The sequence below is a fragment of the Coregonus lavaretus genome (genome assembly GCF_964263955.1).
Source record: "Coregonus lavaretus genome assembly, chromosome: 19".
Lineage (NCBI taxonomy): Eukaryota > Metazoa > Chordata > Actinopteri > Salmoniformes > Salmonidae > Coregonus > Coregonus lavaretus.
This window is the reverse complement of record NC_140006.1, coordinates 48,862,135-48,877,781: the sequence shown is the minus strand read 5'-3', so window position 1 is coordinate 48,877,781 and position 15,647 is coordinate 48,862,135. Positions and strand designations below refer to the sequence as shown.

General features: G+C 48.3%; 1 protein-coding gene across 1 annotated transcript; it reads right to left on the bottom strand.

Annotated features, from left to right (window-relative positions):
* Window positions 1-3,827: 3,827 nt before the first annotated feature.
* On the bottom strand, window positions 3,828-15,326 carry LOC311146346 (UDP-glucuronosyltransferase 1A6-like; the record flags this gene model as incomplete). The annotated part of the gene is made up of 7 exons (XM_084182829.1): window positions 3,828-4,220; window positions 7,055-7,274; window positions 11,756-11,843; window positions 12,263-12,388; window positions 12,637-12,730; window positions 12,841-12,968; window positions 15,108-15,326. Coding segments are annotated over 7 exons (1,149 nt in total), but the record flags the coding sequence as incomplete, so codon positions are not given.
* Window positions 15,327-15,647: the final 321 nt, after the last annotated feature.

Here is a 15,647-nt window from a genome sequence, read left to right as displayed (position 1 = left end):
CCACACTGCCCTTTCCCACCTGGACAAGAGGAACACCTACGTGAGAATGCTGTTCATTGACTACAGCTCAGCATTCAACACCATAGTGCCCTCTAAGCTCATCACTAAGCTAAGGATCCTGGGACTAAACACCTCCCTCTGCAACTGGATCCTGGACTTCCTGACGGGCCGCCCCCAGGTGGTAAGGGTAGGTAACAACACATCTGCCACACTGATCCTCAACACGGGGGCCCCTCAGGGGTGCGTGCTCAGTCCCCTCCTGTAGTCTCTGTTCACCCATGACTGCATGGCCAGGCACGACTCCAACACCATCATTAAGTTTGCCGACGACACAACAGTGGTAGGCCTGATCACCGACAACGATGAGACAGCCTATAGGGAGGAGGTCAGAGATCTGGCCGTGTGGTGCCAGGACAACAACCTCTCCCTCAACGTGACCAAGACAAAGGAGATGATTGTGGACTACAGGAAAAAAAAGAGGACTGAGCACGCCCCCATTCTCATCGACGGGGCTGTAGTGGAACAGGTTGAGAGCTTCAAGTTCCTTGGTGTCCACATCACCAACGAACTATCATGGTCCAAACACACCAAGACAGTCGTGAAGAGGGCACGACAAAGCCTATTCCCCCTCAGGAGACTAAAAAGATTTGGCATGGGTCCTCAGATCCTCAAAAAATTCTACAGCTGCACCATCGAGAGCATCCTGACTGGTTGCATCACCGCCTGGTATGGCAACTGCTTGGCCTCTGACCGCAAGGCACTACAGAGGGTAGTGCGTACGGCCCAGTACATCACTGGGGCAAAGCTCCCTGCCATCCAGGACCTCTATACCAGGCGGTGTCAGAGGAAGGCCCTCAAAATTGTCAAAGACTCCAGCCACCCTAGTCATAGACTGTTCTCTCTGCTACCGCACGGCAAGCGGTACCGGAGTGCCAAGTCTAGGTCCAAAAGACTTCTCAACAGCTTCTACCCCCAAGCCATAAGACTCCTGAACAGCTAATCATGGCTACCCAGACTATTTGCACTGCCCCCCCACCCCATCCTTTTTACGCTGCTGCTACTCTGTTAAGTAAGTACTTATGCATAGTCACTTTAACTCTACCCACATGTACATATTACCTCAACTACCTCAACTAGCCGGTGCCCCCGCACATTGACTCTGCAACGGTACCCCCCTGTATATATAGCCTCCCTACTGTCACTTTATTTTACTTCTGCTCTTTTTTTCTCAACACTTTTTTTGTTGTTGTTTTATTCTTACTTTTTTTGTTTAAAATAAATGCACTGTTGGTTAAGGGCTGTAAGTAAGCATTTCACTGTAATGTCTGCACCTGTTGTATTCGGCGCATGTGACCAATAAAATTTGATTTGACTAAATACTTTTTTTCCCCACTGTATGACAGACAAAATGAGAAAAAGAAATCCAGAAAATCACATTGTACGATTTTTAATGAATGTATTTGCAAATTATGGTGTAAAATAAGTATACGACAGCTGTTTGAACTTGTTATCAGTATAAAAGACACCTGTCCACAACCTCAAACAGTCACACTCCAAACTCCACTATGGCCAAGACCAAATAGCTGTCAAAGGACACCAGAAACAAAATTGTAGACCTGCACCAGGCTGCACCAGTTTACATACACTCAATTAGTATTTGGTAGCATTGCCTTTAAATTGTTTAACTTGGGTCAACATTTCGGGTAGCCTTCCTCAAGCTTCCCACAATAAGTTGGGTGAATTATGGCCCATTCCTCCTGACAGAGCTGGTGTAACTGAGTCAGGTTTGTAGGCCTCCTTGCTCGCACACGCTTTTTCAGTTCTGCCCACAAATGTTCTATAGGATTGAGGTCAGGACTTTGTGATGGCCACTCCAATACCTTGACTTTGTTGTCCTTAAGCCATTTTGCCACAACTTTGGAAGTATGCTTGGGGTCATTGTCCATTTGGAAGACACATTTGCGACCAAGCTTTAACTTCCTGACTGATGTCTTGAGATGTTGCTTCAATATATCCACATAATTTTCCTTCCTCATGATGCCATCTATTTTGTGAAGTGCACCAGTCCCTCCTGCAGCAAAGCACCCCCACAGCATGATGCTGCCACCCCCGTGCTTCACGGTTTGGATGGTGTTCTTCGGCTTGCAAGCAACCCCCTTTTTCCTCCAAACATAACGATGGTCATTATGGCCAAACAGTTCTATTTTTGTTTCATCAGACCAGAGGACATTTCCCCAAAAAGTAAGATCTTTGTCCCCATGTGCAGTTGCAAACCATAGTCTGGCTTTTTTATGGCGGTTTTGGAGCAGTGGCTTCTTCCTTGCTGAGCGGCCTTTCAGGTTATGTCGATATATGACTTGTTTTACTGTGGATATAGATACTTTTGTACTTGTTTCCTCCAGCATCTTCACAAGGTCCTTTGCTGTTGTTCTGGGATTTATTTGCACTTTTCGCACCAAAGTACGTTCATCTCTAGGAGACAGAACACGTCTCCTTCCTGAGCGGTATGACAGCTGCGTGATCCCATGGTGTTTATACTTGCATACTATTGTTTGTACAGATGAACGTGGTACCTTCAGGCGTTTAGAAATTGCTCCCAAGGATGAACCAGGTCTACAATTTTTTTCTGAGGTCTTGGCTGATTTCTTTTGATTTTCCCATGATTTCAAGCAAAGAGGCACTGAGTTTGAAGGTAGGCCTTGAAATACATCCACAGGTACACCTCTAATTGACTCAAATGATGTCAATTAGCCTATCAGAAGCTTCTAAAGCCATTACATAATTTTCTGGAATTTTCCAACCTGTTTAAAGGCACAGTCAACTTAGTGTATGTAAACTTCTGACCCACTGAAATTGTGATACAGTGAAAAAATCTGTCTGTAAACAATTGTTGGAAAAATTACTTGTATCATGCACAAAGTAGATGTCCTAACCAACTTGCCAAAACTATAGTTTGTTAATAAGAAATTTGTGGAGTGGTTGAAAAGGAGTTTTAATGACTCCAATCTAAATGTAAACTTCCGACTTCAACTGTATGTCTTCACCAGTGGATCCAGGTGACCAGGACTGGCCCTCGTTATCTGATATATTTTGTACATAATCACAGTAATTTACAGAACTTTCTCGATTTGGTAAAACGTGCATTTTATAAATATCCTTGCTTCGCCATTGTTTACAGATGGCTCGCTGCACTCCCCCCTCCCTCTCCCCTCCCTCTCCCCCCTCCTCTCCCCCCTCCCTCTCCCCTCCCCCCTCCCTCTCCCCCCCTCCCCCCCTCCCTCTCCCCCCTCCCTCTCCCCCCCTCCCCCCCTCCCTCCCTCTCCCCCCCTCCCTCTCCCCCCTCCCTCTCCCTCCCTCTCCCCCCCTCCCTCTCCCCCCTCCCCTCCCTCTCCCCCCCTCCCTCTCCCCCCCTCCCTCTCCCCCCTCCCCCCTCCCTCCCTCTCCCCCCCTCCCTCTCCCTCCCTCCCTCTCCCTCCCTCTCCCCCCCTCCCTCTCCCTCCCTCTCCCCCCCTCCCTCTCCCTCTCCCCCCCTCCCTCTCCCTCCCTCTCTCTCCCCCCCCTCCCTCCCTCCCTCCCTCTCCCTCCCTCTCCCCCCCTCCCTCTCCCCCCTCCCTCTCCCTCCCTCTCCCCCCCTCCCTCCCTCTCCCTCCCTCTCCCTCCCTCCCTCTCCCCCCCTCCCTCTCCCTCCCTCCCCCCCCCCCCCTCTCCCTCTCCCTCCCTCTCCCCCCTCCCTTTCCGCTTGGTTGGTTCCCTTATCCTCAGATGGAGAGAATCTGTTGCCGTTTCAGTTTTACTGGTGGTGGAACAGAACAGGTGGGATGGCTGGGCGTCTTCCAGGCGTTTATTAGGAAAAGCTGGTATACACAATTCTAATACCCAACATTTTAGGAAAATTTGAAAATAAATGTGGATATATGTTGTTGCCTCTTGGCTCCGCCCCTACTGGTCAGTCCTGCTTCGTCTTCCTGGTTGTGAACCTCCGCACGCACAGCGACAAGCACTTCAACGTCACCATGACAACGGCCATTGCCACAACGATCAACAGGCCAATCACATCCAGGCTGTGGTACTGGAACCAGTTGAGGTCTTGGGCGGCGGCTCTCAAGTGGCCCGCCCCTTTGTGGCGCATCACAAACTCTGTCCAATAGACAGAGAGCTCCAGGGGGTCCACTGGGTGGTCCTTGTGAATGGCTGAGAGCTTCAGCACACTGGACTTATACCTGCAGAGAGACACACCATGACCCGATTACCAACCGGGCCCCCAGGAGCCCCGACCTCCAGAGGGCTCCCAGGAGCCCCGACCTCCAGAGGGCTCCCAGGAGCCCCGACCTCCAGAGGGCCCCCAGGAGCCCCGACCTCCAGAGGGCTCCCAGGAGCCCCGACCGCACAGCTAGCCACTGCGCCAACTTGGGAGGTTACATATTTTGCAGGTGCAGCGAAATGTTTGTGTTTCTAGCTCCTACAGTGCAGTAATACCTAACAATACACAGAAATCCAAAACATTTAAATAAAGGAATTAAGAAATTAAGGACGAGCAATGTCAGAGTCCGGAATATAAATATATATGTATATGAGGGTGTGTATAGACAGGACGGACACTATATGAATAGAAAAGGTGTGTACAGCAGTAGTTATATAGGATGAACCATGACTAGAATACAGTATATACATATGAAGTGGACAGCAGTAGTTATATAGGATGAACCATGACTAGAATACAGTATATACATATGAAGTGGACAGCAGTAGTTATATAGGATGAACCATGACTAGAATACAGTATATACATATGAAGAGGACAGCAGTAGTTATATAGGATGAACCATGACTAGAATACAGTATATACATTGAACAACAATATAAACACAACATGTAAAGTGTTGGTCCCATGTTTCATGAGCTGAAATAAAAGATCTCAGAAATGTTCCATTCGCACAAAAAGCTTATTTCCATTCGCACAAAAAGCTTATTACTTTTGGCGCACACATTTGTTTACATCCCTGTCAGTGAGCATTTCTCCTTTGCCAAGATAATCCATCCAACTGACAAGTGTAGCATATCAAGAAACTGATTACCATGATCATTACACAGGTGCACCTTGTGCTGGGGACAATAAAAGGCCACTCTAAAATGTGCAGTTTTGTCACACAACACGCCACAGATGTCTCACGTTTTGAGGGAACGTGCAATTGGCATGCTGACTGCAGGAATGTCCACCAGAGCTGTTGCCAGAGAATTTAATGTTAATTTCTCTACCGTAAGCCGCCTCCAATGTCATTTTAGAAAATTTGGCAGTACATCCAGCCAGCCTCACAACCGCTGACCACGTGTATGGCGTCGTGTGGGAGAGCGGTTTGCTGATGTCAACATTGTGAACAGAGTGCCCCATGGTGGCGGTGGGGTTATAGTATTGGCAGGCATAAGCTACGGACAACGAAAACAATTGCATTTTATCGATGGCAATTTGAATGCACAGAGATACCGTGACGAGATCCTGAGGTCCATTGTCGTGCCATTCATCCGCCACCATCACCTCATGTTTCAGCATGATAATGCACGGCCCCATGTCGCAAGGATCTTTTCACAATTCCTGGAAGCTGAAAATGTCCAAGTTCTTCCATGGCCTGCATACTCACCAGATATGTCACCCATTGAGCATGTTTGGGATGCTCTGGATCGATGTGTACGACAGCGTGTTCCCGCCAATATCCAGCAACTTCACACAGCCATTGAAGAGGAGTGGGAAAACATTCGACACGCCACAACTGCCTGATCAACTCTATGTGAAGGTGATGTGTCGCGCTGCAAGAGGCAAATGGTGGCCACACCAGATACTGACTGGTTTTCTGATCCACGCCCCTACCTTTTTTAAAAAAGGTATCTGTGACCAACGGATGCATATCTGTATTCCCAGTCATGTGAAATCTATAGATTAGGGCTTAATGGATTTATTTCAATTGACTGATTTCCTTATATGAACTGTAACTCTTTGATTGTTGTATGTTGCGTTTATATTTTGGTTCAGTATAGACATATGAAGTGGGTGAACATTATTAAAGTGACCAGTGTTCCATGTCTGTGTACATAGGGGAGCAGCTTCTAAGGTGCAGGGTTGTGTAACCGGGTGGTAGCCGGGTGGTAGCCGGGTGGTAGCCGGGTGGTAGCTGGGTGGTAGCTGGGTGGTAGCCGGGTGGTAGCTGGGTGGTAGCTGGGTGGTAGCTGGGTGGTAGCCGGGTGGTAGCCGGGTGGTAGCCGGGTGGTAGCTGGGTGGTAGCCGGGTGGTAGCCGGGTGGTAGCCGGGTGGTAGCCGGGTGGTAGCCGGGTGGTAGCTGGGTGGTAGCCGGGTGGTAGCTGGGTGGTAGCCGGGTGGTAGCTGGGTAGTAGCCGGGTGGTAGCTGGGTGGTAGCTGGGTGGTAGCCGGGTGGTAGCCGGCTAGTGACAGTGACTAAGTTCTGGGCAGGGTACTGGGTGGAGGCCAGCTAGTGATGGCTGTTTAACAGTCGGATGGCCTGGAGATAGAAGCTGTTTTTCAGTCTCTTGGTCCCAGCTTTGATGCACCTGTACTGTCTCCTCCTTCAAGATGGTAGCGGGGTGAACAGGCCATGGCTCGGGTGGTTGATGTCCTTGATGATCTTTTTTGGCCTTCCTGTGACATTGGGTGCTGTATGTGTCCTGGAGGGCTGGTAGTTTGCCCCCGGTGATGCGTTGGGCAGACCACACCACCCTCTGGAGAGCCCTGCGTTTGCGGACGGTGCAGTTGCCGTACCAGGCGGTGATACAGCCCGACAGGATGCTCTCAATGGTGCATCTGTAGAGGTTTGTGAGGGTCTTAGGGGACAAGCTGAATTTCTTCAGCCCCCCTGAGGTTGAAGAGGCGCAGTTTGCCTTCTTCACCACACTGTCTGTATGGATGGACTATAGAACATGGCAAAATTGCAGGAGATTTGCTTTAAAACTGAAACATTCTTAGCTGGAATTGAACCCACACTGGGCTGGTGTAGCAAGCACCATGCACTACCAACTGAGCCACACAGGACCACACTGACCGTCTCACCTGGGGTTGTTGACAACATTGTCCAGCGCCTGTAGCAGTGTTTCCACGGTGACATGCTTAATATCCAGGACCACGCCCACTCCCTTACTAGCCAATCGCTGAGCGTTGTCAGGCTGGTCGCCGAACAGCGGCAGCATCACCATGGGAACGGCGTGACACACCCCCTCGTACAGACCATGGGTCCCGCTGTGGGTCAGGAAGGCGCGTGCACCACGGTGAGCTAACACACACAGACACGATCAGACAGATTAGACAGACAGATTAGACAGACAGATTAGACAGACAGATTAGACAGACAGATTAGACAGACAGATTAGACAGACAGATTAGACAGACAGATTAGACAGACAGATTAGACAGATCAGACACACAAACAGATTAAACAGACACATAGACATAGATATCCTTGTCTGTACATAATGCCCTGAATCTTTTATACAACGCCCGGAAATCTGCCCCTTTTATTCTCTGTACCCAACGCACTAGAAGACCAGTTCTTAAAGCCTTTAGCCGTATCCTTATTCTAGTCCTCCTCTGTTCCTCTGGTAATGTAGAGGCTAACACAGGCCCTGCAGGCCCCAGTATCACTCCTACTCCCCAGGAGCTATCATTTGTTGACTTCTGTAACCGTAAAAGCCTTGGTTTTCTGCACGTTAACATCAGAAGTCTACTTCCTAAGTTTGAGTTATTCACTGCGTTAGCACACTCCGCCAACCCTGATGTTCTAGCAGTGTCTGAATCTTGGCTTAGGAAGACCACCAAAAACTCTGACATTTCCATCCCCAACAACAACATTTTCCATCTCGATAGAACTGCCAAAGGGGGTGGGGTTGCAATCTACTGTAGAGATAGCCTGCAGAGCTCTATCGTACTATCCAGGTCTGTGCCCAAACAGTTTGAGCTTCTACTTCTAAAAATCCACCTTTCCAGAAATAAGTCTCTCACTGTTGCCGCTTGCTACAGACCCCCCTCAGCCCCCATCTGTGCCCTGGACACCATATGTGTATTGATTGCCCCCCATTTATCCTCAGAGTTCGTACTGCTTGGTGACCTAAATTGGGATATGCTTAACACCCCGGCCATCCTACAATCCAAACTAGATGCCCTCAATCTCACACAAATTATCAACGAACCTACCAGGTACAACCCTAAATCCGTAAACATGGGTACCCTCATAGATATCATCCTGACTAACTTACCCTCTAAATACACCTCCACTGTCTTCAACCAGGATCTCAGCGATCACTGCCTTATTGCCTGCGTCCGTAACGGGTCCGCGGTCAAACGACCACCCCTCATCACTGTCAAACGCTCCCTAAAACACTTCAGTGAGCAGGCCTTTCTAATTGACCTGGCCCGGGTATCCTGGATGGATATAGATCTCATTCCGTCAGTAGAGGATGCCTGGTTGTTCATTAAAAGTAATTTCCACTCAATCTTAAATAAACATGCCCCATTCAAAAAATACAGAACTAAGAACAGATATAGCCCCTGGTTCTCCTCAGACTTGACTGCCCTTGACCAGCACAAAAACATCCTGTGGCATACTGCATTAGCATCAAATAGCCCCCGCGATATGCAACTTTTTAGGGAAGTCAGGAACCAATATACACAAGCAGTTAGGAAAGCAAAGGCTAGCTTTTTCAAACAGAAATTTGCATCCTGTAGCACTAACTCCAAAAAGTTTTGGGACACTGTAAAGTCCATGGAGAATAAGAGCACCTCCTCCCAGCTGCCCACTGCACTGAGGCTAGGAAACACTGTCACCACCGATAAATCTACAATAATCGAGAATTTCAACAAGCATTTTGCTACGGCTATCCATGCTTTCCACCTGGCTACCACTACCCCGGCCACCAGCTCTGCACCCTCCGCTGCAACTTGCCCATGCCCCCCCCGCTTCTCCTTCACACAAATTCAGACAGCTGATGGTTCTGAAAGAGCTGCAAAATCTGGACCCCTACAAATCAGCTGGGCTAGACAATCTGGACCTTTTCTTTCTAAAACTAGCCGCCGAAATTGTCGCAACCCCTATTACTAGCCTGTTCAACCTCTCTTTTGTAACGTCTGAGATCCCCAGAGATTGGAAAGCTGCCGCGGTCATCCCCCTCTTCAAAGGGGGTGACACTCTAGATCCAAACTGTTACAGACCTATATCCATCCTGCCCTGCCTTTCGAACGTTTTTGAAAGCCAAGTTAACAAACAGATCACCGACCATTTCGAATCCCACCGTACCTTCTCCGCTATGCAATCCGGTTTCCGAGCTGGTCATGGGTGCACCTCACGCTCAAGGTCCTAAACGATATTATAACCGCGATTGATAATAGACAGTACTGTGCAGCCGTCTTCATCGACTTGGCCAAGGCTTTCGACTCTGTCAACCACCGCATTCTTATTGGCAGACTAAATAGCCTTGGTTTCTCAAATGACTGCCTCGCCTGGTTCACCAACTACTTCTCAGATAGAGTTCAATGTGTGAAATCGGAGGGCCTGTTGTCTGGACCTATGGCAGTCTCTATGGGGGTGCCACAGGGTTCAAAACTCGGGCCAACTCTTTTCTCTGTGTATATCAATGATGTCGCTCTTGCTGCTGGTGACTCTCAGATCCACCTCTACGCAGACGACACCATTTTGTATACATCTGGCCCTTCATTGGACACTGTGTTAACAAACCTCCAAACGAGCTTCAATGCCATACAACACTCCTTCAGTAGCCTCCAACTGCTCTTAAACACTAGTAAAACTAAATGCATGCTCTTCAATCGAACGCTGCTGGCACCCGCCCACCCGACTAGAATCACTACTCTCGACGGGTCTGACCTAGAGTATGTGGACAACTACAAATATCTAGGTGTCTGGTTAGACTGTAAACTCTCCTTCCAGACTCACATTAAGAATCTCCAATCCAAAGTTAAATCTAGAATCGGCTTCCTATTTCGCAACAAAGCCTCCTTCACTCATGCTGCCAAACATGCCCTCGTAAAACTGACTATCCTACCGATCCTTGACTTCGGCGATGTCATTTACAAAATAGCCTCCAACACTCTACTCAGCAAATTGGATGTAGTCTATCACAGTGCCATCCGTTTTGTCACCAAAGCCCCATATACTACCCACCACTGTGACCTGTACGCTCTTGTTGGCTGGTCCTCACTACATATTCGTCGCCAAACCCACTGGCTCCAGGTCATTTATAAATCACTGCTAGGCAAATCCCCTCCTTATCTTAGCTCATTGGTCACCATAGCAACACCCACCCGTAGTATGCGCTCCAGCAGGTATATCTCACTGGTCATCCCCAAAGCCAACACCTCCTTTGGCCGCCATTCCTTCCAGTTCTCTGCTGCCAATGACTGGAACAAATTGCAAAAATCTCTGAAGCTGGAGACTCTTATCTCCCTCACTAACTTTAAGCATCAGTTGTCAGAGCAGCTTACCGATCACTGCACCTGTACACAGCCCATCTGAAATTAGCCCATCCAACTACCTCATCCCCATATTGTTATTTATTTTGCTCTTTTGCACCCCAGTATCTCTATTTGCACATCATCTTTTGCACATCTATCATTCCAGTGTTAATACTAATTGTAATTATTTTGCACTATGGCCTATTTATTGCCTTACCTCCATAACTTTCTACATTTGAACACACTGTATATATCTTTTATATTTTCTGTTGTATTTTTGACTGTACGTTTTGTTTACCCCATATGTAACTCTGTGTTGTTGTTGTTTTTATCGCACTGCTTTGCTTTATCTTGGCCAGGTCGCAGTTGTAAATGAGAACTTGTTCTCAACTGGCTTACCTGGTTAAATAAAGGTGAAATAAAAAAATAAAAAGACAGACCAGACATATCAGACTGACAGTACTGTACTCAGTTTTGGATAAAAGCATCTGGGTCGTTCTACCAATTCGGTTGCTTTTGAGAAGTGTATCTTTGATTTAATCTCATTTTAACATTCTGTGATAAAGAGCACATGTCCAAGTTCATGAAAAACGAGTTTTCCATCTCAAGGTTAAATAAAAAAAAGTGACTATAGTAAGTGCCAAAGAAAGCTTTTTATTTTGTGATTTCCAGTTGGTAGTTACAGTCTTGGACAAGGACATCCCAACCGGCCAAACTCTCCCCTAACCTGGTCGAATTGTGCACTGCCTCATGGGTCTCCCGGTCGCGGCCGGCTGCGACACAGCTTGGGATCGAACCCGGGTCTGTAGTGACGTCTCAAGCACTGTGATGCAGTGCCTTAGACCGCTGCGCCACTTGGGAGGCCCAAGTGCCAAATAAAGTTACAGGGTTGACGATTTCATCTTAAATCAGCCATAAATCCCCTTGTGCCAGGGGGAATAGAAGCAACCACGCCAGCCCAGGACCTCCACATCCAGCTTCTTCACCTGCGGGATCATCTGATCCCAGCCACACGGACTGCTGATGAAACTGAGTATTTCTGTCTGTAATAAAGCCCTTTGGTGGGGAAAAACCTCATTCTGATTGGCTGGGCCTGGCTCCCCAGTGAGTGGACCTATGCCCTCCCAGGCCCACCCATGGCTGAGCCCCTGCCCAGTCATGTGAAATCCATAGATTATTGCCTAATTAATTTATTTCAATTCACTGATTTCCTTATATGAACTGTAACTCAGTAAAATCTTTGAAATTGTTGAATGTTGCGTTTATATTTTTGTTCAGTACAGATCTACGTACCCAGCAGGTCATTCTGAGGAAGCCACTTCATCATCTTCACGTTGTCTGGGACATTACCAGGAACAGGTCCAGTGTACCGCCACAGGACCTACACACACACGCGCACGCGCACACAAACACACAAACACACACACGCGCGCACACAAACACACACACACACACACACGCGCGCACACACACACACACACGCGCGCACACAAACACACACACACGCGCGCACACACAAACACACAAACACACACACGCGCACGCGCACACGCGCACACAAACACACAAACACACACACGCGCGCACACAAACACACACACACGCGCGCGCACACACACACACACACGCGCGCACACAAACACACACACACACACACGCGCGCGCGCACACGCACGCACACAAACACACACACACACACGCGCACACAAACACACGCACACACGCACGCGCACACACGCACACGTTAGTTCATGGTAGCTTTGTGTGTGGGTCTGTCTAATAGTGTCTGTCTGCGTTTACCTTCTGTGGTATGAGGGTGAAGGCCCGTAGGAAGACTTGAGTGATGTCTTCTGGTAGAGACGACACCATGGAGCCCAGAGAGAACACTATGAAGCCATGATCCCCTGAAACCCACTGCTCCAGCTCCTACACACACAAAAGCACGCACAGTTAATAGTGCAGATTGAATTAGGCGACACCAAGAGCATTACAATAGCATTTAGGACAAAAACACAGAGTGCTGAAGAACGGTTAGAAGGTGGGTGTTACGATCGGTGGCGATCCAACATGTAGAATCATCAGGAAATACCAACGTTCTGGTCAATGGCTTTTAACCCTTCGTCAGCGCGGTATTTTTGACCAACCAACCAACCAACACACACAAACACACCCACCTGTGCCAGCGGGTTCCTGATGTGGCAGTTGATCCCTCCCACCAGCACCATATTAGGCATGAGGGGGCGGGGAAACTCCAACGTAAAGTCATACCTTACATTAACAACAAAATGTAATGTTAGAGAGTGTGTGTGTGTGAGTGTGTGTGTGTGTGTCTGTGTGTGTGTGTGTGAGTGTGTGTGCAGGGGGAACTGCAGTCGTACCTTAGCAACCAGAGGGCGGTGTCTGCCAGCACCTCAGCCACACCCACATCCTCTCCCAGGAAGCGATTGGCCAGCTGGTCGAAGCGCCAGTACAGCAGTCGGCATAGCAACGGCTCCACCAGACTCACCTACAGAACCAGAGGAAGAAGGCGTGTGGTTTGATTATCAGTTATCCTTTATACAGTCTGGTTTATACACCAGAAGTGAATGGTTATCTGTAGGAGGAATGTATATCGTGGAGGTAATTAAGCTTGGACTGTACTGAGTAAAGGAAAGGTTGCAGTCACTGATAAGGGGTGGAAAGCTGTGGATTAGTGAGGAATGGAGGGCCGAGGTCAGGTCAGTTCACAGTAAGGGAGAAGGAACAGTTTATTGCCTGCATCACTTAACTTCCTGCCTAGCAATAAACATGTCATGTTTAGAGGGAAGTTGGAGGACATACATCTGTGCTGGTTGGAACATGTCTTTTGTCTGTGCAGCTGTCTGACTCAGTGGTTTGAGCTTTAATAAGTGTCCGTTTCACCCTGTTATTTGGAACCTAACAGTGTGAATGAGTGTGGGTACATGAGTCCATGTATGTGTTTATACAGTGGGGAAAAAAAGTATTTAGTCAGCCACCAATTGTGCAAGTTCTCCCACTTAAAAAGATGAGAGAGGCCTGTAATTTTCATCATAGGTACACGTCAACTATGACAGACAAATTGAGAAAGAAAAATCCAGAAAATCCCATTGTAGGATTTTTAATGAATTTATTTGCAAATTATGGTGGAAAATAAGTATTTGGTCACCTACAAACAAGCAAGATTTCTGGCTCTCACAGACCTGTAACTTCTTCTTTAAGAGGCTCCTCTGTCCTCCACTCGTTACCTGTATTAATGGCACCTGTTTGAACTTGTTATCAGTATAAAAGACACCTGTCCACAACCTCAAACAGTCACACTCCAAACTCCACAATGGCCAAGACCAAAGAGCTGTCAAAGGACACCAAAAACAAAATTGTAGACCTGCACCAGGCTGGGAAGACTGAATCTGCAATAGGTAAGCAGCTTGGTTTGAAGAAATCAACTGTGGGAGCAATTATTAGGAAATGGAAGACATACAAGACCACTGATAATCTCCCTCGATCTGGGGCTCCACGCAAGATCTCACCCTGTGGGGTCAAAATGATCACAAGAACGGTGAGCAAAAATCCCAGAACCACACGGGGGGACCTAGTGAATGACCTGCAGAGAGCTGGGACCAAAGTAACAAAGCCTACCATCAGTAACACACTACGCTGCCAGGGACTCAAATCCTGCAGTGCCAGACGTGTCCCCCTGCTTAAGCCAGTACATGTCCAGGCCCGTCTGAAGTGCATTTGGATGATCCAGAAGAGGATTGGGAGAATGTCATATGGTCAGATGAAACCAAAATATAACTTTTTGGTAAAAACTCAACTCGTCATGTTTGGAGGACAAAGAATGCTGAGTTGCATCCAAAGAACACCATACCTACTGTGAAGCATGGGGTTGGAAACATCATGCTTTGGGGCTGTTTTTCTGCAAAGGGACCAGGACGACTGATCCGTGTAAAGGAAAGAATGAATGGGGCCATGTATCGTGAGATTTTGAGTGAAACCCTCCTTCCATCAGCAAGGGCATTGAAGATGAAACGTGGCTGGGTCTTTCAGCATGACAATGATCCCAAACACACCGCCCGGGCAACGAAGGAGTGGCTTCGTAAGAAGCATTTCAAGGTCCTGGAGTGGCCTACCCAGTCTCCAGATCTCAACCCCATAGAAAATCTTTGGAGGGAGTTGAAAGTCTGTGTTGCCCAGCGACAGCCCCAAAACATCACTGCTCTAGAGGAGATCTGCATGGAGGAATGGGCCAAAATACCAGCAACAGTGTGTGAAAACCTTTTGAAGACTTACAGAAAACGTTTGACCTGTGTCATTGCCAACAAAGGGTATATAACAAAGTATTGAGAAACTTTTGTTATTGACCAAATACTTATTTTCCACCATCATATGCCAATAAATTCATTAAAAATCCTACAATGTGATTTTCTGGAATTTTTTTTCTCATTTTGTCTGTCATAGTTGACGTGTACCTATGATGAAAATTACAGGCCTCTCTCATCTTTTTAAGTGGGAGAACTTGCACAATTGGTGGCTGACTAAATACTTTTTTTCCCCACTGTACGTGTGTGTACGGTTGTGTCGTGTGTGTGTGTGTGTGTGTGCATGCATGTGCAGTGTGTGTATGCGGTTACGTGTGTGTTCTCACCAGTACATTGCCCACTCTCTGTGGAAAGCTCATGCTGTGTGTGTATCGAGTGAAGAAGCGTGGAACGTAAGATGGAGGAGAGGGGCAGGCGGCTGCGGCCAGGTCCAGACCACAGGGGATCCCTCTGAGCAGACACACAGACGGGACGCCCAAACGCCTGGCTATCAGACTGCCTGTAGGGACCAGAGGGTCGGTCAACACCGCATCAAAACCCTGGAGAGGAGGGATGGATGGAGAGAGGGGGGAGAGGAGAGAGGGATTAGAGAGGGGGGAGAGAGGAGAGAGGGGGGAGGTGAGAGAGAGGACAGAGGAGAGAGGAAAGAGAGGAGAGAGAGAGGAGAGAGGGGGAGAGAGGAGAGCGGGGGAGAGGAGAGAGAGAGGAGAGAGGGGGGAGAGAGGAGAGCGGGGGAGAGGAGAGAGGGATTAGAGAGGGGGGAGAGAGGAGAGAGGGGGGAGAGATGAGAGAGGGGAGAGAGAGGAGAGAGGGGGAGAGATGAGAGGGGATAGAGAGGAGAGAGGGGGAGAGATGAGAGAGGGGAG